This window comes from Ammospiza caudacuta, chromosome 4 (genome assembly GCF_027887145.1).
Source record: "Ammospiza caudacuta isolate bAmmCau1 chromosome 4, bAmmCau1.pri, whole genome shotgun sequence".
Classification (NCBI taxonomy): domain Eukaryota; kingdom Metazoa; phylum Chordata; class Aves; order Passeriformes; family Passerellidae; genus Ammospiza; species Ammospiza caudacuta.
This window is the reverse complement of record NC_080596.1, coordinates 2,142,217-2,162,888: the sequence shown is the minus strand read 5'-3', so window position 1 is coordinate 2,162,888 and position 20,672 is coordinate 2,142,217. Positions and strand designations below refer to the sequence as shown.

Here is a 20,672-nt window from a genome sequence, read left to right as displayed (position 1 = left end):
CCGTGTAGCAGAAATTAAAGGGAAGTAATTGTAATAATTTTTATCTCTTAGGAAATCAATGGAAATGATGAGAAGGCACTCACAGCAATGAATGCAACAGCTTGGTACTGTGCAAGGGTAACTTACTAACATTTAATTATTACCATTTAATTACTCTGGGGACACTGTTAACAGGTCCAGACTGCTGCCAGGGCAGCAAAGGTGTAAGCGAGGTATCTGGAGCAAGCTGAGTCCCCCCTGTATGCACAACTCATGTGCAGATAATCAAATTGCTGTGCTGCATGCTTAACAGAATTTCACCTTGGTAGTGCATAAACAAAGGCAGTACAACCACTGTGCAGACAGGCCAAAGTGAAGCCACAATTAAGAACACAACTAGATCTAGAGCTTGGAGCATTAAGCTAAGTCATCTCTCCATGACATTGCTTTCTACTTCAGACCTACCTGTAGAGGTACAGCCTCTACAGTGAAGCTCAGTACCTACTTTGGTAAGAGACAAACTAATAGATGCTCACCATCATTTGACTAGAACAGCTTTAAATTCCTAAAAGAGCTTATTTTTTTCTTTTTACTAAAGATGTTTAATAAAATCCTTACTATACCTTTTATTGTTGTAAGGCTTGTTCTGACATATTTCAGGTGACAAATAGTACGGTGTTCCTATGCAAGTGCGTGCCAGCTCTGCAGTACTGAGACAAAAAAAAGGATGGATGTTAATGGTTAACTCACATGAAGCACACAGGTTGTGTTTTCCTTGATCAAAGCAATTTAAATTAAGTCAGAGGAAAAACAGTATCAAAAAGGAGTTACCTGTTCAGAACTCTGGCAATTCCGAAATCTCCCAGCTGTATTGTTCCATCTTTGGTTAAAAATATATTCTTGACATAGAAATGTTAAGAAGTCTGTTAATTAAAATATTCATACAATTGCACACTTTTTGTTCCCCATATGTTTTGAGAAGAAGAAAGTTTTTACCATTTAATCCCCCTGAAGTCATTGTTACTTACTGCTATGGAACACCAGACTTATATAACTCCTCCTTCATTAATATGAGAAAACACTACTTCACACTGTCAAACATAATCTTTGCTGTCCCCACACATAAATACACGAGTAACACCTGTAGCTTCATCTAATAGCCTCATCACTTTGTACAAATACATAAATCTCCTGCAGACTGAAGAAAAGTTCCCAGTATTAGAAAAGTTTCCATAAACAAACCAGGAAGATTTGAATGCAATCACTTTGAAAGACAATTCAGTTGAAAAACAGCCACCTACATACCTGTGACTTTATGTCCCGATGCAAGATTTTTCTATCATGTATGTGTTTTAGTGCTAAACAGATTTGTACAAACCAATCCAGAATCTATTAATAAAAGAAAATGCAACATCAACTTCATCATTTATCTAAAAACTTCCCTCTTACGAGATATTATCAAATCAGACTTTAATTATAACTGGATTTTACTCTCCTCCCCCTCTTACCTGCTTCATTTATACCAAAGAATAATTAAAAACTTAATAGTACTGTCACTATAATGCAAACCTTTTAATGAAGAATGCTTATTACCCAAATTTGATATTAAGCTTGAGACTACTATTTTCATTACCTATTATAAACCTAGCAGAGGAATGCAACATGGATCTGATTGGCTAAAACGCCTAAGATGTGGAACTTGCAAATTAAAAGATTGCACTTTTGCTGTAGCCAATACAAATCATCTTGCACTCAGTTAATCGACCAAGAGTCCTAGGAAGCCTACTGATGCTCTCAGAAACTTATTTTACTTATAGTAATTCTGTGTGTCTTAAAAGAAAAATATTACAAAGTAGACTTTGATGAGAAAAGCAACAAATGTCTAACTTAAAGATTATGAACAAGCCAACAATGCCCTTTTTGGGGTAAATTTGCAAAAATCACAATTTAAGAAGTGATTAATGACAAGAACTTTGCCATGTGAGTAGTAGTTTTATATTCACTACTTAGAAGTACATACATGACAAAATTATAGTATAATGCAAGACATAATTTTCACTTTTCTATTTGAAGTCCTTCTTGTAAAAAGTGAGATCAAATTAGAAAATTAAAAGTTTTACAAATTATATCCCAAATGTTTCATATACTACTAAGACTTTCCAACCCCAGGTAAACTGAGATCCTACTGGACACAGACACAAAAGCATAGAAACAACTTATAAACAAAGAAACATGTAAGTCCTAACAAAATATCCACCCTGAATCCTACATAATTTATTTTTACTTAATTTAATCAAATCTGTACTTCAAATCCTCTCATTTATTCCAAACTATGTCACTTCTCTTTCACCAAAAATTACTTTATAACCAGTTTTGTGGTAAAATAAAATGTATTGGAAGTGTATCAGCAAAATATTAAATTTTTATTACTGGCAAAATGAACTTTTGAATGATGTCAACTCCATATTTCCATATTTCATATTATTATACTTAGTATATTATTTTATACTTATGACACATGAAAATCAGTATTACAATACAAAAATCCTATGCCACTACATCTTAAAAAACTTTAAAAATTATTTCAGAGGTTTAAGGATATTCATGTTGTCTTTCCATATTTTTCATGTCTCAGATTTGGTTTACTACACAAGAGATCCAACTTTTAAAAGCATCTTACACATAGAGACAAAATCTCAAGTAAAATACCCAGGACTTCCAACCATTTTCTTTCTGTTTTTTTTTTTTTTTTTCTTTGTGCAGTTGGTTTTTTGGTTCGTGCTTTGGTTTGATTTTGCTTTTTAATGATACTACATTGACCAATAGCAACAAGAATGACTGTTTGAGAATCTCCTTTTAGATTAAGCAACCACACCTATAACCTGAACCAAAATAATTTCAAATTAATGAAAAAGTATCCTGCAACAAACACTACAACAGCAGTTTGCTGTTACCTGATCTTCAGAGAACAGGATTCCTTTCTGGGCATTTATCTTTTTAAATAGATCTCCTCCTTCACAGTAATCCATCACTATGTACAGACAGCCATTTTCTGTAAAGTAAAAGACAAAGTAACTCAAAAAGACAAAAGCAAGACTCTTCTTTACTTAACTTTCTAAATATCTTTACACAGTCACAGAAAAAGCAACAAAAAATTTACTTTTTCACATGCAGCTTTAGATGTAATTTATTAGTCTATTTTTTCAAAATTCAAGCAAAAATATGTTTATTATTTTGAGTTTCAAAACCTAATTTTTCCATTTTGGTAACACTAGACTATTTTGATAGGGAGGGAGAAGAATTACATCTACTGAACCAATGTCCCAACATAGTGCTCAAAACCACTATGAAATTAAGGGTGTCATTTTATGAACGCAATATAAAACCAATCTTTTAACTTTTTTTAAGCATCCTATAGATCCCCCTACCCTAAATGGATCTTATGTTGCCTCTATTTGCCTTCTTCTTTCTTGGAATTTTACCTGGACTTGCCAGAACATGACAGCCATTAGCTTTCATACTAGACATGCAGTTTATTTCAGTCTGAAGAACAGTAAGAGAACCTCCAGCAAACAATGAGAGATGGAAACAATTATTTTTTCTTTTTTGAATGAAATCTCAGGAAACTTCAAAAATCCCATGCAAGTTTTCAGTAGGAGGTATGAACAAACATAATACATTTCATTCAAAGTTATGGTTTTTCCAGTTACGGATGAAAAAACAGATTAGGCAGAAGCAAACTGCAAGTTGCCAAAAGCGTAAGAACTACACTACTCACATACTAGGCATGATTTTGAGAAGAGATGAATAACTGCAGAAAATCAGTCACATGCTGGTCAAAGGAAAAAGAACCCCTATTTTATGAAAAAGTTAGTCACAACATTTAAAAACCTTTGAATTAAAACAAATTGAATCATCTAAATCACTTAAACTCCACTCCCATAAAATGCTTCAGAAATCTGCCTTTCAAAACATCAAACTCTTCAAGTTTCTCTGTTTGGGTATTTTATTATCATCTTCAATTAGTGTAATTTTAAAAGATGATTCTAAGAGTCTAGATTTCTTGCACATCTATTGCAGAAATAATTTTCTTCTGTGAACTTTATATTCAATGTATTCAAAGTCAACGTGTTCTGGCAATAAAGATGCAACACAAATTCTTGTGTATTATGGATTACAGGATCTACCTTGTAAGAAAAAAAACAGTCTTAAAGAACAGCCCTCTACCACAAGGAAGAAAGCAGTGTGTATTTATAAAGCTGAAGTGTGGCTGTGTAATATGATTATGTCACAAAAATATAATTTAATGAAAAGACAAAGTGAACGCCCTAGGTGAAAGACATAAGAAAGTCAGCAGAAAGGAAGGAAAGAAGAGACCAAAATCTCTAAATAGCAGTTCAAATAATATTTAGGGGCTTTTAATAATATTTAACTTTTACATTAGGCTTTTGGAATCTTTTTTCTGCTCTGCCCATTTCCCAAGACATTCAGTGCGAAGACAATGTAGAATTATATTTCTCCTTCCTTCATTGCCTGATGAAGTAAACAGTCCCATCTATTTCCCCAGCTCTGAAAGCAATTATATGGTTGCTGTTACTGAAGACTACATTCTAAGACAACAGACTTGGACATAAAACTGCTCTTGCTAAGTTATCAATATCCAAATTTAGAGTGTAATTTAACCTACACAAATTTAACCTACACAAGCATTCCAGTTGCTAGGGTATATTCAAGGAGACATGCTCTAGAGAAACAAGAGAATATCTTTCATTTAAGTATCAAGCAAAACCAATACTATATAAGGTATAGTCATGAATATTTATTTATTTGTTCCCCTTTTTTCCTGAATTACAAATTCAGGAAAATTATTTTTAAATGTGGATGGGAATTCTGAAAAAAATATGGAAAATAACTGAAGTAATAAAGGTATGAAAAATATTGATTAAAGAGAGAAAACTCCCTGACTTTTAGACTATGTGCAGTAAGAAGTGCACAGAGTCACTCACGTTACTTCAGGTTTTACAGTATTAGTTCACCTTACCTTCAAATGACTCCCTATACAGCACAATATTTGGGTGTTTCATGTTAGCCAAAACAGCAACTTCTCTCCTTGATTCTTCTCTCTCCTTATTTGACATCTTCAGAAGGAAAATAATGATTTGTGAGAACAGAAGTACAAAAAGAACGGCTCAGGAATTTATTAATACCAATTGCTTACCTTAGAAATGTTTATTTCTTTAATGACATACTGCTGGCCATTTTCTTTAGCTCTGACAAGTATTGCTTTCCCAAATGATCCTTCTCCAATCTTCCGTACTTTGATATATTTATCCATAGTTCTCCTCTTAAGGCATCCTTACTTGAGTACTGGAAAAACAAACCAACAAACACAAAAAAACCATGAGCATGTTTAATTAGGTGTACTTAGTGATTTAACCTGATCATGGTATTTTTCTCTAACTCAAAAGGTTGATCCATTTGTCTCTTCAGTTGACTTTCTGTAAATCATGTACTCTTAGTCTCAACTCTATTTTGGTACAGTTGGCTCATTTGGGCCAACAAGGGCTGCATAACTAAAACCCTGTTCCATCCTTCATTTTGACTAAAAAGGATCTGTTTTGTCTTAAAATAAACCAGTGCAATCAGTGCCAAGGCTTCTGATTCAACTGGCACAAAAACATCATAGAGCTATAGCACCTGATTAAAAATGTTTAGTTCAACTTGGAAGAAACACAATGGAGGCAAGGGGAATTCCTATGCATTGTTTCTTAAGAAGCACTAAATCCAGCTTTTTATCACCATAATGAAACCAAAAATGGCCTGAATTCAACAGATCCCCATCATGTTTCAAATCATTATTCAATACAGAGAGGAGTGGGCTTAAGCCTGACTGAAAGACTCTTTTCACATTGCATATAAAACATATAATCACAAAATGGCACAAATCACTATTTTCCATGTACTATCTGACCATTCAGACTACCTCTTCATATTAAAAGGAGTACTCAGGTGAATTTTTATGGTGTTTAAGGTTCAATATTAAAAAATACTTTGGTAAAAACAGGACACTAGGGAGCTGCAAGCAGAAGCTATGGCAATATATAGATGTTTCAGAACAGCACAGTGAAAGGGCAAAACAAAGACTAAAGTGACAAATATCCGAGCAAATTCACAGAAGACTAAAAGATTATATTTTTTAAAGCAAAAAGAGTTTCCATAACCTGAGAAAGTTTCTATAAGCTGAAAAAGACAGAAGTGTCCTAGGATTTTCTTCACTTAAGCCTCACTTGCAAGAACTAATAGCATTTCTGCTTTGCTGTAGCCAGCTTCCTTCCAACAGGAGACCCTAGTAGCTTAGAGCCAAACTTCACACACATCACAGGTCTCACAATCAGGGTCTCTCCTCAATTTGAGTTTTTTTTTTTTTTTAATGGAATTACCATGTACTACACACGGATGCTGCTTAACAGGATCTATACCATGAAAGGAGACCAAAATTAATAAGCCTGATAAGACAAAACAAGAGAGATTTAAAGTAATCTGTTCTGCAAAAGAGGAGATGCAAAGCTTAATAAGACTAAGCATAACTACCAGGAAAGTAAAAAGTTAAAATTACAGGCCTGCAGTGTTTTGGTAAGGATGTTTTTTATTTTCTAACAGCACATAAAGATCGTTTAATACCAAGTTGCACTTCTAAACATAAGAAGGTCTTGGTATTAACTTCAATATTCTCTTTCAGGCAATAGTAAAAGCACAGCAGGTGGGATACAATTTGAACTGTGCATGACTCTGCTGAAGTTCTTTTCCTACTCTACTTTATGAAATAACCATAGTTGCTCTACAGTTCAAACAGCTGCATTAGGCGTAGCTTAGGGCTGCCTCTGCATGCTGCTCCGCTCCGTGCCACTACAAATGGGCAGTACCCAGCCTTTGGGCGATAAGTCACAGTTCAGTCAAAGGGGTGTATCATCTTCCATGAGTTAGATGGCTTATTTTCGCATGTGGCAAGGGAAAAACAGGCGTCTAGAGGAAGGGCATCAGCGCTGACAGGGCGGTGTCTTTTCAAGCCCAGGGCAGCGAGTCAGTTCATCGGACACCGCAGGAGAGCGGCGCAAGTCACGCCCGAGGCAGCCCGCCCGACAGGAGCGCACGGCCGGGCCCGGGCCGGGCAGGGCAGGGGCCGGGCTGGGCCGCGCTCCGCAGCGGGCCCCGCCAGGCCGCCGCCCCCGCACAGCCAGAGCAAGCCCGGCGCCGGGGCGAGAGGCGCGGCCAGGAACAGCCGGCCCCGGGGCGGCTGGAAGAGGCCACCCGGTACCTGCCCGGCTCCCAGCGGGGCAGGGCAACCCGGCCCGGCCCCACCCCGCCTCTGCTTTCCCCGCGCCCGGGGCCCCACCCCGCCATACCTGCCCGCGCGGCCGCGACTGCCCAACCTGGCCTCGCGCCCGGCAAGGCCCCGCCCCCGTCCGCCGCTATCGGCGGCCCCGCCCCGCAGCTCGGCTCCCAATGGGCGAGCCCGCACCGGGGCGGGGCCGCGGCCCTGCCCGCGTTAGCGGCACTTCACCCTGGTAACGCGCGGCCGCGGTCACGTGACGGGCGGGGCGCGCGCGGGCGTCGGCGTTTTTGGGGGAAACCCCCCCAAAACAGCTACGAGTGTTTCAGCAACGAGCCGCGACCCACACCGCCGTCCAGCCCGGCTCCGGCGGTACGTGTCTGCCCCAGGACAGCCCCGGGGCGGGGCACCGGGGGGAAGCGTGCCGCGGCGGGGCTGAGCGCAGCGCTTACCGGGGAGGGTCGGGCTGCACCTGTGGCTCCTCCGTTCCCGACTCCAAAGCGCGCCTTAGTGGCACCTATGGGCAAAGAGCCTCGCGATTCACAACGCGCCTCGTCAGTCCGAGTGCCACAGGGCACGGCGCCCCGCGGGCTCGTTAGCCTCGCACGTAAGCGGACCAGCGGGCATTTTCCTTAGGGGAAAAAAAAAAAAAAAATCCACCCCTTGACTTGACACGTTTTGGTGGAACTTGCATTCGCTGTATGTTAAGTGGACCCCAGACTGGCCTCAGCACCTCGGCTGGCAGTACCCAGGAACTCCGTGCTCAGCCCGACACCTGCGTTTTCTCCGCAGGTAAAACCCTCAGGCTCTCGGGCCTCCGCAGCGCCTGGAATTTAGAGGCGCCGGAGTTTAGCCCGAAGCCGAAGGATGCCGCGATGTCCTCGGCTTCACTCTGCCTCCTTTACCTGGGAAACCGCCTCCACCCCGTTCTGAAGCGCGGGGCTGTCCTGCCTCCCCCTGGGCCCTCAACCCGCCCTCGCAGCGAGGGTGCCCGGCACGGGCCCCTCCCGGGCCTCGGGGAAGCCGCGCCCCTCCGGGAGGGCGGGAGCGGGGCCGGACCCGCGCCGGGCGGACCGCGGGAAGCAGAATCAGCAGTGACGGCGATGCTGACCCCGGGGGCCCGACGGGCGCCGATTCTGCGCGCTGGCAGTCCCCGCCCTCCCCGGGCCGAGGGGGCGGTGCCGGGCGGCGGAGCGGCCGCGGGTCCGGGGGCTGCGCCCGTGTCCCGCTGGCGCTCGCAGGGAGGATGAGCCAGCGCCTCCCCGGGGATCAGCGGGCGGCGCCGCCCGCGCAGGTACGGGCAGCGGCGGGGCGGGGCAGGCTCGGGCTCCCCGCGGCCCGGGGACACGGCAGGGCAGCGAGCGGGGCCGAGGCGGCGGGAGGAGGGGAGCGGGCACCCCCGCCCGCCCAGCGGGGCGGCTCCGGCCGGCCGGGGCTGGGAAGGGACGGACGTGGTGGCTCCTCGCGTGTCCCTCCCCTCGTCCGTGTGCCTGCCCCGAAAGGCCGGGATGAGGGGGGGGAATGCCCTGTGTGTTTACCCAGTGTAAACACAGGCTGTTTGCACCGTGTCACCCCATCCCGGTGCTCTTCCGGGCAGCATAGGGAAAGTGGGGGGCTCTGCGGCTGGCAGTGTCCAGGGTCTCCTCCCCTGGATTATTCTGCATGAGTTACTCGCTTTATGTCGGCTCACGGGTTTGGCTGGTAGGGCCGCTCTTAGACAAGGGAGAGAGGTCATAGGCTCTTGCTGGAGCCTCATAATTATATGGGCGTGCAGGTCACTGAGGTTAAAACTGAATATTGAGTGCTTTCTTTCATATTATCTTCCTTACTTGACCAAAATTCTTCCCTGACCTAGCCAGTACCGTGGAAATGGCTGTAAAACAAGTGTGTATCAATTCTCACTTGAAATAAATGGCTGTGAATGTGACAGTGGAAAATCGTGTGCTGATAGTGAACTATGTTCTCTGTAGTGTAGTAAATTTGCTGTGTCACACTTACCTAGTACTATACTAGGTAAAATAGGGCCTTACAACCAAATTTAAAATGTTTCTGGGTCTAGCCTATGTTAGAATAGATGCTTAAATATTTTTGGCAACATACTGGTAAATGGTAGGTATTTGGGCATGAGGACTTGCACCTCATTTTTGAGGTTGTGGGACCTCTAAAGCTTCTGGTGCTGAGTTTGTGCAAGAAATTGTCAGGTGAATGCATGCCTTTTGCTTTTAGATGGTTTTCTTTTTGGTGGACCTGTGAAGGGGTTTATTTTCAGTATCCCTTAGCAACAGAGATACTTCTTTGCAGATACAGCTATTTGACTGAAGGATGTGTTGGTATGACAGATTTGAAAGCAGATAGTCATCAAAACTGTTTCTCTATTTAAGGAAATGTCAATATGCTATAATGTAAAATTTTAAAAAATATTTGTGCATTATAGGAAACATACCTTTGTGAAGAGTAATAAAAGAGAACCACCACCTGTCGCTATCACTTTTGCTAAAATAAGTCTTTCACTAACTACTGCAAAATTGATATCTCTTTGACTGGCAAGCAGCTGTAAACTTGCTGCAAAGTTGTCAGAGTGGGAAGGACTTCTGCTCTGGGAAAGCTACAGGTAGCTTGAAACTTATAGCTTGGAACACATTGACTCTGCATCTCTCTGCAACACATGTAAAAACAGAATTTACATGGTGTTCAGAAAAATGGAGCTTGTTTCTTGTTTAGTTCTGTTTAGTATTGGTATGTGGTATGCCATTCCTAAAAATTCTTTGCCTGATAATGGTAGATGTTATACAGAATGTGCATTGTATGTTTTTAGAAAGACATTTTACTTGTTGTATTCCAAGATTTTCTTTGCCCAAATTTTTAAAGTGCCCTCTTTGAGTCATTTACTATTCCACTGTTCTCTCTGTGGTGCAGACTTTCAAGTTAGAGTAATCCTGGATAAAATTACCCCCCTTCCTCCCTCTTCTCCCCTTGTAGTAAGAACAAGCCTATCCAAATTCTTGACCAGGAAAGACACTTGAAGCTGTTGGCTTTTGCTCTTTGTGACTGCATTGCCCTGAACCACTTTATTTTATGAATTTGTCATTGTTTTTCTCATGACCATGTTTATACTTCCTGTTGTGGTGTCTTGCACACAAACGTTTGTAGCAAATTGGTGTTTGAGTAACTTGTGAGTGAAAACCCACTGTGCTGGTTATTCTGTGAACAAATGGGTCTGGCTGTGTTGTATATCTTTTCCTGTTCACTGAATGTACAGTTTAGCTTTCCCCCTCACACACACTTTGCTTTGGGGTCTGTGTGTGTGTCTTACCTTGAACAGCAGAGTTGCATTCCTTGAGTGTGAGCACTAAAGCTGGGACAACTGTTCCAAGTTCACAATCATTGCCAAAAGGCATTCTAGGAACATTGTGATAGTTTCTTCCTGCTCTTATTTAGCTGACTTCATATGCACGTGAATAGGTGTAACTGTACAGATCAAGATTTCAGGGTAAAGTCTTATAATAAGTTGGCAGTAGGGGTATTTTTAATTTGGTCATACATTAAAAAGATAGAGTAGAAGCTCAACTGCTGAAGAGATTTGTGCCAGAAGTGATCGTGCCAATTTGAGTTAATTTCCTAATTCTCAGACTATTTTTGCACGTTCCTAAATTTCTTGCTTTGGCACCTTGAGAGCAGCAGTAACCCAATAAACTCCAAAAGTTGTCAGCAGTGGCAGTGATCATGTGCATGGAACTCTTTTTGTACTCTCCCTGCTTATTTTCCCAAAATTAAGACTCCAGTTTAATGCCTGTGAGCAAGTTCCCAGTTCTGTCCTTGTCGTTGCAGTTGTTCCCTTGTGTCATAACTTCAAAGTGCAGGTTCTGTGTTGTCTGACTTGCCAGAGCTGTTCAGGTGTCAGCTCAGCTTTTTACTGTGCTTGTGGACGAGGAGGCTCTGCAATACAGTACTTTGTGCTTGTGTATATGCCAAGCTTTGCAAACTGAAGATGCTCAGAATAGTAGAAAGTTGACAATTACAAATTTTTAGAGTTAACTTAAAGCTTGTTTTTTGATTTTTGGAAGCCTTTATGAAAAGTCAGCTGAGAGAATAAAGTCTAGACATTTAAATTGACTGTGACAAGAGGGCTGTAAACAGATTTTTTTTTTCTGCTGGAAAATGTGCTCGGCTTTAGAAACATAGAAACTGAAAAATGTAAATTGTTGAGATAGTCATTAATAAATACTTACGAAATAAATACATACTTTATGAACTGATATTTTTTATTATTGGAGAAGGAAGTTGAAGTAATTCATAGGCTTCATGCATAATAGAAAGAATTCTAGGCAAAACTGTTAAAGTGGTTACAAATCAGTTTACATCTGGAGTACCCTTATTAGTTTGTATTATGTACTAGGTAGTCTTGAGTGTATATTCCTGGAAATGTAAAGAAAAGAGTTTATCACTTCATAGTGGGTACCAGCAGTTACTTTTAATAACTTTCAAAGAGCGTAGTCTGCAGTCAGGTATTTTCCCCTTGAACTTTCTAGGCATTCAGCTGTTTTGTTTGTTAAGCACTTTCCTTAGGCTTTCTAGTTACAGGGTTAGATTGTGCTTACTTTGTTGGGGCTAAGGAGGACTAGTAAATGAAAAAGTGACTTAACTTCAGTCCTGAAGCACAGATCCTTTGATAAAAATAACCTTTGCTTAAGGTTAAATAACCTTTGTTATTTTTTCTCCTTATTTTTGATATATTTTGTGGGATCTCAGCACCTCAGGATGGAGGTGCAGAGAGGCCGAGACCACCCTTGGGGGGCTCGGGAATCCTGGAATGTTGCCAGAAGTGTCTGGTGGCAGGATTTTGATCCTACACAGGAGATGAGACCTGTATGAGGACTGGGAGGAATTCACTGGGTGAATGGTGAAGGGATAAGTTAGTTAAAGTGTAAAACACAGGGTTTAGGATTTTGGTACAGGGGGGTCTAAAGAAGTAAGATGGAGGAATTGGGGCGTGTCCTGTCCTTCTTCTTCTTCTTCTTGGCCTCCATCTTCTGTGGTGGTGGTGGCACTTGGGGATTGGTCATTACTAGAAGTGCACAGGTTAATAAGAGTAGAAGGTATTGGAGAAAAATGATAAATATTGTACACGTAACTTAGGGTATAAAGATAAGTGACCGCCCAGGGGCTTGGGGAGTGTGCCCATGGCTGACTTGCTGTGCAGACCTCTGTCGGGCTGAAAGAAAATCTTTTAGATAAACAATTAATAAACACCGAGACCGAGACAAGATCAGAAGTCTCTCCTCGTCCTTTGAAGCGTCGGCTCTCCAAGGCCATCCCTGGGCCTTTCCAGGCCACCTAAACAGCAACAGCCAGAAAACCCTACAATATTTTGATAAATTTCTCTAAAAATTTCAGAGGAGCTGAAGTACTCAAATGTGTATTTAGCATGTTCATACTGCAGTAAGCACAATGAAGAAATGTTTCCTAATTGAAATAGTAAAAATGGCATTTCACTTCAGTACTTTGTTTTCATTCCAGATAGAGCTACTGGGGTGAGTTAATATTTTGACATCCTGCCAGTTTAAATTCAAGTACTTGTTTTCCTGAAAGATAAGTTCGTGTTTGAGTTCCTTCCACTTTTATCTCCAAATTAGTGTTCTCTGCCAGATTTCTTGGATTTTGATGTGTTATCTGCAGTTTTTGATCTACTGCAGCTTTTTCCCCTGAGTTTTCCGCTTTTAATTTGTCTCATGTATATGATGGGAAAAAAAATCTGTTCTCCATATGCTTCCAAACACAGTCATTTTCCGATTTTGAAAACTGAATCTACAGATTATCAGAGTATATCTAGGAAAGAAAATTGAAGATTTCTTTAACTGTTATTTGACTTTTTTTGTTTCTAGTCTTGCAGACAATTTTGTGTTACTGTGACTGTTACGGATTTAGCAGTTTTCATTTGTTTTGTGCTGAGACATGAATATTCTTTTAACTTAGGCAGTAAAGCTTCTAAGACATCTGAGAAGACCTAACAATCTGTGCACTACGTGCTTATGTCATTACCACAGTTAGAAAAATCTCAGTTTTTATTCCTAAGAAATTTTAAAGAATGTTTATTTTCTTTGGATAGGTAGAGGATGGATTATTTTTAATAAATTTGATCCATGAACTCAGTGAACTGACCTCATCTCTGTGGTTATATTAGAACACATTTAGGATAACTCACCTTCTTTGCAGTCTGTTAGTTGAAAGCCTTTTAGTAAACTACAGGTGATTTTTTTTTTTTTTTGTAATATTAAAAATCTCACATGAACCCAGTTTCTTTTTTTCCTCATAAAATACCCACCATGAGTCTTGTTTTTAACTTGATAGCACTGTTGAGCAGTAATTTTCTCTCCAGACATTCCTGTCAGAAACTTGTCTACCATTTGTAGACCCTGATGAAATACAGATAATTTTGGCAATGCCCTTGCCAACGTTTCAACTAGGTTTTACAGCTGAAGAGAGGAGTATTTAAGTAAGGGCAGCTTGCTGTGCATTCTGAACTGCTAACACACTTGATTTAGAAAATCCTTTGCTTTGGTGCCATTTGTTAATCTTAACCTTTTGATTTTTTTTTCCATCTCCTTTAGTTAGAGGTATTTAGTTAGAATATCTGTTTTTATTAAAAAGCTGGAACAGGCTATTAACAGTGTTGTTTATTAACATCAGAGGTTCACAGGTCTCTCTGAAAAGATTTATATATTTATTTCATCCTTTGAAAATTACCACAATGGCCACCAGTAATGGTTGGGAGAGCTGTTTTTAAAAAATTTAGGTGGGTTCTGTGTAGTAAAGCAAAGGATGTCAGCCATGAGCAGAGCCAGGTGTTGATCACAGATCAGTCCCTCCTCACCTCTTATCACTGTTGCTTGAGAGGATCCTGAGCAAGAAGCAAAGTAAGTCTGTTGTCAGCACTCCTGGCCTTGAAGTTTAAATAGCTGTACTTACTGCATCTGTCACTTTATCACTCTGCTACTGTCATGTCTCTCCCTTAATGGGAAGGAAGCACTCAAGATTCATAAATACTCGTAGTCAAGAGGAACAACAAAAGTCAGAGAGTCTGCAAACAATCAGAAAGTTTTGTTAGCGCATTACACACTTGGCATGAAAGTTGCAATGTTAGTCTGTGTAAGTGCATGGCGCTGGGTTTTGGATAAAGGGATAGGGTGAAAGGGAAGAGAGAAAAAGAGATCACTAGTCCAGCATCAGTACAGCTGATGAGATGTCCAAGGGGCACTCCTGGGCTTGCTGGGGGTACTTTTGAATAGATAGGTTTCCTCACCAGGAAGGCAGGTTTCTTGTTTTCTGTGCAAATTACCCATTGTGTGCAGTCCATTTGTTCAGACCTTTCTGGAAATGGGCAGGAGAGCTTCAGGGGTCTGGGATAGTGTTGATCCCTCTCTACAGTCCGTGCCCACACCTTGGGCACGTTCCTGCGCTTGCGCTGTGCTGTGTTGTGTGTCTGTGTCGGAACGAGACCGAGGATGTTTGTCCCGGGGGAGTGCTGCCCTACCTCTGCATGGCCCCTTCTCCAGCTGAGCTTCTTCTTTCTCATGTCAGTACCAACAATTGTCTGTTCTTACCAACAGGCCCTGGCTGGCTCCACAGCCATCCAGTTATCACTGTTGGAGACATACACATTAGCCCTTTATCTTCTGGGATTCAACAGTTGCACAAACCCAGAGGAGTGCCCAGCCTTTTTTGTTTCTGGTGACCAAAGGGTTGTCACTTCTGACAGAGGACAAGAGATATGTTCCTGTTTACCTGGTGTTTTTTTCACTCCTTTGAAGCTGGAGATGTGTTAGAAGGGAGATTAAGGACCAAGAACCACCAGGGGTCCCCACAAGATTTCACAAGTAGTGGTCCTGTGCCTGTGCTGTGTTTTGGAGAGCTCTATAGGATTTTTTCCTTGATCTCATGGGCTTTATTGTGTCTCTAAAAAAATTTTGATACAGACCTTAAAAATCGGTGGTTACTGCTGTTATTGAGAAGATGCTTGGAGTAAAGCTGAGGATAGTGGTGCTTTTTCACATTCCAGTTTGACAGTCCTGAACAATATTGAACTTGAACGAAATTGTCTGAAGGATTCTCAGCTCAGGTGTAACCCTGAGTTTAGGAATCTGTGCACATAGTTAGGGACTGCTCAGTACATTTTTCTGTAAGTTGAAGAAAAGTAGTATGATTAACGAGATTTCTGGTGATGTGTAAAAGCTCTGCTCCATTGTATAACCCTCAGATGACTTCAACACAAGTCCACATTAAAAAGGAGCAAAAGCCTTTAAAAACAGTAAAGAAACACTGCTGTAGTGTCTTTTCATCAAACAGAAAATTACCTGATTCAACAAACAGAAGTTACAATGTCTACAATGGAAACTGCAGTCATAGTTCCTGCCCTTCAAAAGAGGAGGATGGGTTTTACCTTTCATTTGCCTTAACAAGTTGCAATGTTATTTCTCGTCTGAATACGATCACAGAAGGGACACCAGAGATTTTTTTTTTTTTAATTTTTTTTTTTTTTTTTTCTAAGGGAACTCTTCGTCTTTTCTTTCTTGGATTGAATATTTACACCTGTAGGTACTGACCCATTGGTTTAAAATTAGTACTGTATCTTTCATGTATCTTAGGCTTGCTCCAAAGCAGCAGCCATGGACCCAATTGTTTACTGTGATTTGACTAAGGACCAGTACCTGCCTGTGGAGCTGAAGCTTTTGAGTCATACTTGCTTTCATACTTAGTTCAGGTTCATGCTAAGGGATTATGTGGTTAGCTTTTCTTTTTTTTCTCTCCTCCTTTTTAAACTGTTGGCTAAAAATCCCTCCAAGACTTTACCGCTCATGGCCGCTTGTTACTTACTGTACCTGTGCAGGAGACTACTCTTCACCTCTGATAGCAGTTTTTTCTTATGTATCCATAAATGGGGTTAGTTTAGTAAGCTTAAGTTGGAGTTTTCAGCTAATCCAGCCAGTTTGGGTGAATGCTGTTAAAGTATTCACATTCGTGACTTGGTAAATGTGAAATGCCATTAAAAAGTACTCCCATTAGTGACTGTGTGAAAGAAGCAATGCCTTCCATCAGGTAGGCGGACATCTTTCTACCAGTGGGTATAATTCTTCAGCTGTCACAATATATGTAGCCATAATTTTCCTGGTTATGACATTTTAGGGAGTGGAGATGCAGTGGTTTTGAATAATTTATACAAACTAAAGTCAATGCCCTTAATGTTTGTCATCATATGACCAGGAGCATGAGTTCGCTATTCATCCGGTGATTATACTCTCAGGTTTTAGTTGGTTTTTTGTTGACTACATTCTTTTTTCTTTTTTTCTTTTTTATTTTTTTTTTTTTAAAGCTAAGGAGATAAAAAGAAGTATCAAAATGAGTATTTATTATAGGTTCTACTTTTGTGAAGATCAGGTCTATAGTGATGATATTCTCTACTGGTATTTGTCATATAAATGAAGAAAGTTTTCAGGCTGTTGTTATATTGTTTTTAAATAAGATTGTTAAGATTCAGTAGAACATAAATATGAATACTGAGAGGTTTTGTTGCAGTTTTAAAGCTAAGACTGTGCTTTACAAATATTATCTTTTCATGTGGTTGTCTATGTTCTGTTCATATTTGAGTAGGTCTCTTTCCTCCATGCATGTTGGTTTTATTTTGGAAGCAGCTGTGAATGAAACTAATCTAAGCTTTACCTACGGATATTTTTGGAAACTGACTTTTTGTCTTTATTTCAAGGCACTGGGAATCTACTACTCTTTTTTTTTTTGTCTGTTTTTTTTGTATTAAAACTCAAATAGCTTCAGTTAACTGGCAGAATTTTTCAGCAAATTGCTCTTTGGTTCCTGTCACCAGTTTTCTCTCCTATATTCTTATGTGTAAAGCTTGTGTTGATAATTTTCATTACATCTCTCTTTGCTCCATGGGTGCATAGCATTTTCACTAAGTGCTGTACTCTAGTAGGGTTTGTTGGAAGATGTATGAGAGTTAGAGGGCAAATGACTGCCTTTTAGCTTAGTAGTTAGTACTGAACAGAAAAATTGAATTTTACACTGATTTTTTAAGTAATTTTAAGTAATTTTTAAGTAATTCTTAGTTTGAAAAAGAGTTCTTTTGTTAAGATAAATCATTCTGGTTTTTTATTGGTTTGTGGTTTTTTGTGTTGATTGTGTTTGTGGGGTTCTTTGTTGTTGGGGTTTTTTAGTTGTTTTTGATTTTGAACTATTTAAAGCAAATTTGTAATCTGGAAGAGTACTTCAAAGTTTTCACTCTACCTCCCTTCTGGGAAAATAACAAGCCTTAGCTGCCTTTTTTGTTTTTCCTTTGAGATACAGAAAAGTGTTTTTGTGGGATAACAGAGCACATTCTGGAGATTTACTGATTGCTTGGATCAGCTGTCAGCAAATGTCTTGTAAATCTGGGTTTTTACTGGCCTATTTTGCCTTTTCCATAGGCATGTCTCTGCACTGGAAGTGGTTCCCTCAGCTGACTCGCTTCTGTGCTTGACCTTTTAGTTGTAGAGCTTGAAAGAGGGGCAGGATGTCTGACGTTGGAGAGCAGAAAAGTGCCTGTGGTACCAGCCTGCAGAAAGCTGCACAGCCTTACATGCTTTTTCTGCTGTTAATGTAGCTGTTTGTTCACTGTTCTCCTTTGCCAATGTACTTCCTGCCTGCACTCTATTTAATTAGATTTTGCACTATATGCTATGCCCAAGTGCTCATTGCTTTCTTTGCTCTCTCTAGTCATAACAGGTAAGATATCTTGCTTTACTCTCTGTTCTTCTGTTTGGTTGTATTTGTTCTGTATTGCTGCTACCTTTTTGTAACTTGTAGGAGTACTGTCACCATAAAAAGTTTTCTCCAAAGCCTAAAATACTCTTGTTTTATTTTGATACAAATTTCATAGTGTTTTTTGGCTATTCAAATAGGAAATGACTTTTTTTTGTGTATACATACAGGTTCTAAAGCAGCTAAATGGAGTCTGAGCAGCTGTTTCATAGAGGCTACTATCGAAACAGTTACAACAGCATAACTAGTGCAAGCAGCGATGAGGAGCTTTTAGATGGAGCAGGTGTAATTATGGATTTTCAGACCTCTGAAGATGACAATCTCTTGGATGGTGATGCATCCATTGGTAAGTTAATCTCAGTCTGAAAGTTTCTCTGGGTTGTGTTTTTATGTGGGTTGTTTTTTGGGTTTTTTTTTTTTTTTTTTTTTTTTTTTTTTTTTTTGTTGGTTTTATTTTTTTTTTGGTTTTATATGAGCAAGTCTGACCCTTTTCTGTTAAGCTAATCTGTCCTTCAGAGAGAGGCTTTCAACCTAAAAGGGGTTGAACATTCTTCTGTGTGCTTGCCTAACAATTACATTGTGTGGGATGACTTGTGATCCAGGGCAGATATTAACATGCTGTGACAAATGTAAACTTGCTGTCAAGTAAAAGGATGGCTATTCTACAGGTACCTGGTCTTTCTTCTCTGCAGTGGGATTTTGGAAGTCTCAATGTCTCCAATGTTTCTTTGATGCAAAAATTAACAGGCTGTTTTAATCATTACTTCTAGAGATGAATCTCTTCTGATTCCTTCTGCTTCACCTCTGTAAAGCAGAGGCAAAAGCCAAAAGTAGGAGTGTTGTTAGAAGCAACAGAAGGCACAGTGTGAGCTGAATTTTTGACTAGATAAAAAGTTGTTAAGAAAACTTTCTACAGTGAACACTATAAAGGCACTGAAGGAATACAAAGAAGAAAGAACTGGGAAGCTCTTGTTTTTCAGTTTAAGAAAAGAGTTCAGGCAGTGAAAGTGTTAATATTCATTTAGCAATAGTCAGAGGTGAACTGAAGGAGGGAAAGAAAGTAATTCGTGTTAAAGATACTAAACTTGGTTAAATGTAGACTCTGGTCACTTCCTCTCACTTTGTTTAAAATCAACCTCTGCTTCCTGTATTTTTTGCTTTTTTACTGTCTTTTCCTTTTCTCTCATTAGCATTTCATTGTTTTCCTTCCCTGCAGTGTCTTTTCCTCTATATATTTTGCCTTTGCTGCACTTAGCAGTTGGATTTTGGCACTGTACTAGATGGTTGTGCCATATCATTATAAGCATCCTTCTCACCTGTATTCCTTCTTTCTAATTAGATATCTTGAATGTGCAGTGCTTTAACTTCTATACCAATACAGGTATCACAAGCCAGCACACCTTCAATCTACATATTCCTTCTGGCACATTACTTGGAGAGCACCAGCATGCTAAAGTCCAGTGCTTAAGAGCTGGGAAATTATTAGGTGAACAGCTAGCTTCTGTGTATAATTCTTTATTCTAAGTATCTGGCACTTCTAATAAAGTGAGTGCCTTGCTTGTCTATCATAATATTTACAACCTGTACTGAAAGCTATTCTGAGGCTATTCCAGTTATTGCTCATAAAAATAATTTCCATCACTTCAAGAATGAAGGAGAAATGAGTTTACAGTAAAATAAATAGTTTCAGAACCATTGTTCTGCCCTTGACTTGTTGTGAAATCAGATCCATAAATTGAGTCCAAACAGATGAGGTGGTTGTTTTGTTTGCATTGTCAAAATCAGTGCTAATTGCTGCACGTGCCAGCAGCTCCCATCTTGTTCTAACACTGAAGTAACAGAATGTGGGTTGGTACATAAATATGAATGTATTTTCTTTCCTGAAACTTTAATTTTTTGCTAATGACTTCCCTGCTTGCCCCAGTTCTGGACTCCCTGTAAGAGGCAGCAATAAGCCCTATTATTTTGTTTAAGTGAATGGTGATTTATGTGTCTCCATACAAGGAAAATGTTTTATTGTACAGCAAATCATAATAAATATCTTACTGGTAGATCAGAATCTGATGTTAGTTTACTTTTTTGGGTGGTAAGAACATACTTAGAAAAATGTTACACATAAACTTCCATTCAGGAGGTGAACATCTGTGTTTCTCATTCCTTAGGTGTCCAAATGAGGTGTTTTTACTTCTGTGTTTTTTATACAGCAAATCTCATTGACAAGATAAAATAAGGGCTTTCTTGCATGTGCCCATTTTGTAATTCTTGCTTAGCATTATTATTATTACTATTATTTAAATACTCTTATTCTTTTGCCTTATTTTTGTTCCATTAAGTCCAAGTACAGATGGATTCAATATGGGCAACATGGAACATTTCTCACCTCCTGAGGAAGGGCAGGAGCCCCCCAGTAACTGGAAGATTACACACTTCTCAGCACTGCAGCCCTCCAGAGCATGATGTGAATGCAGAGGCCTCAGGTCTAGCTCTGTGCTCTAGCGGGTGAACCCTGCCAGAATCAGGATCCCCTATTTAAAAAATATAGTGTGGTTTAAGTCTG

The 20,672-nt window shown here is 40.1% G+C and overlaps 2 protein-coding genes across 16 annotated transcripts in view; one reads left to right on the top strand and one right to left on the bottom strand.

Moving 5' to 3' along the window:
• NEK1 (NIMA related kinase 1) overlaps window positions 1–8,378 on the bottom strand; it is a 43,952-nt gene extending 35,574 nt beyond the window's left edge. For 9 of the 10 annotated variants that reach the window (XR_009274646.1, XM_058803126.1, XM_058803129.1 and 6 more), the window contains exons 1-8: window positions 8,215–8,378; window positions 7,762–7,940; window positions 5,198–5,346; window positions 5,021–5,117; window positions 2,934–3,031; window positions 1,285–1,368; window positions 811–878; window positions 603–689 (exon numbers count right to left, since the gene is read on the bottom strand). Coding sequence is in view for 9 of the 10 variants with exons in the window: in XM_058803126.1 (XP_058659109.1) it covers window positions 603–689; window positions 811–878; window positions 1,285–1,368; window positions 2,934–3,031; window positions 5,021–5,117; window positions 5,198–5,314 (551 nt within the window). In the remaining variant the exon portion in view is untranslated. Of the gene's footprint in view, window positions 1–602; window positions 690–810; window positions 879–1,284; window positions 1,369–2,933; window positions 3,032–5,020; window positions 5,118–5,197; window positions 5,347–7,382; window positions 7,408–7,761; window positions 7,941–8,214 lie in introns of those variants that run through there. The other variant, XM_058803128.1, reaches the window with a different exon arrangement.
• CLCN3 (chloride voltage-gated channel 3) overlaps window positions 7,634–20,672 on the top strand; it is a 60,563-nt gene continuing 47,524 nt past the window's right edge. For 3 of the 6 annotated variants that reach the window (XM_058803136.1, XM_058803142.1, XM_058803141.1), the window contains exons 1-2: window positions 8,472–8,603; window positions 18,286–18,461. In XM_058803136.1, coding sequence (XP_058659119.1) covers window positions 18,302–18,461 — 160 coding nt within the window. In that variant the 5' untranslated portion in view covers window positions 8,472–8,603; window positions 18,286–18,301. Of the gene's footprint in view, window positions 7,682–7,926; window positions 8,102–8,471; window positions 8,604–18,285; window positions 18,462–20,672 lie in introns of those variants that run through there. The other 3 variants (XM_058803138.1, XM_058803139.1, XM_058803143.1) reach the window with 3 other exon arrangements.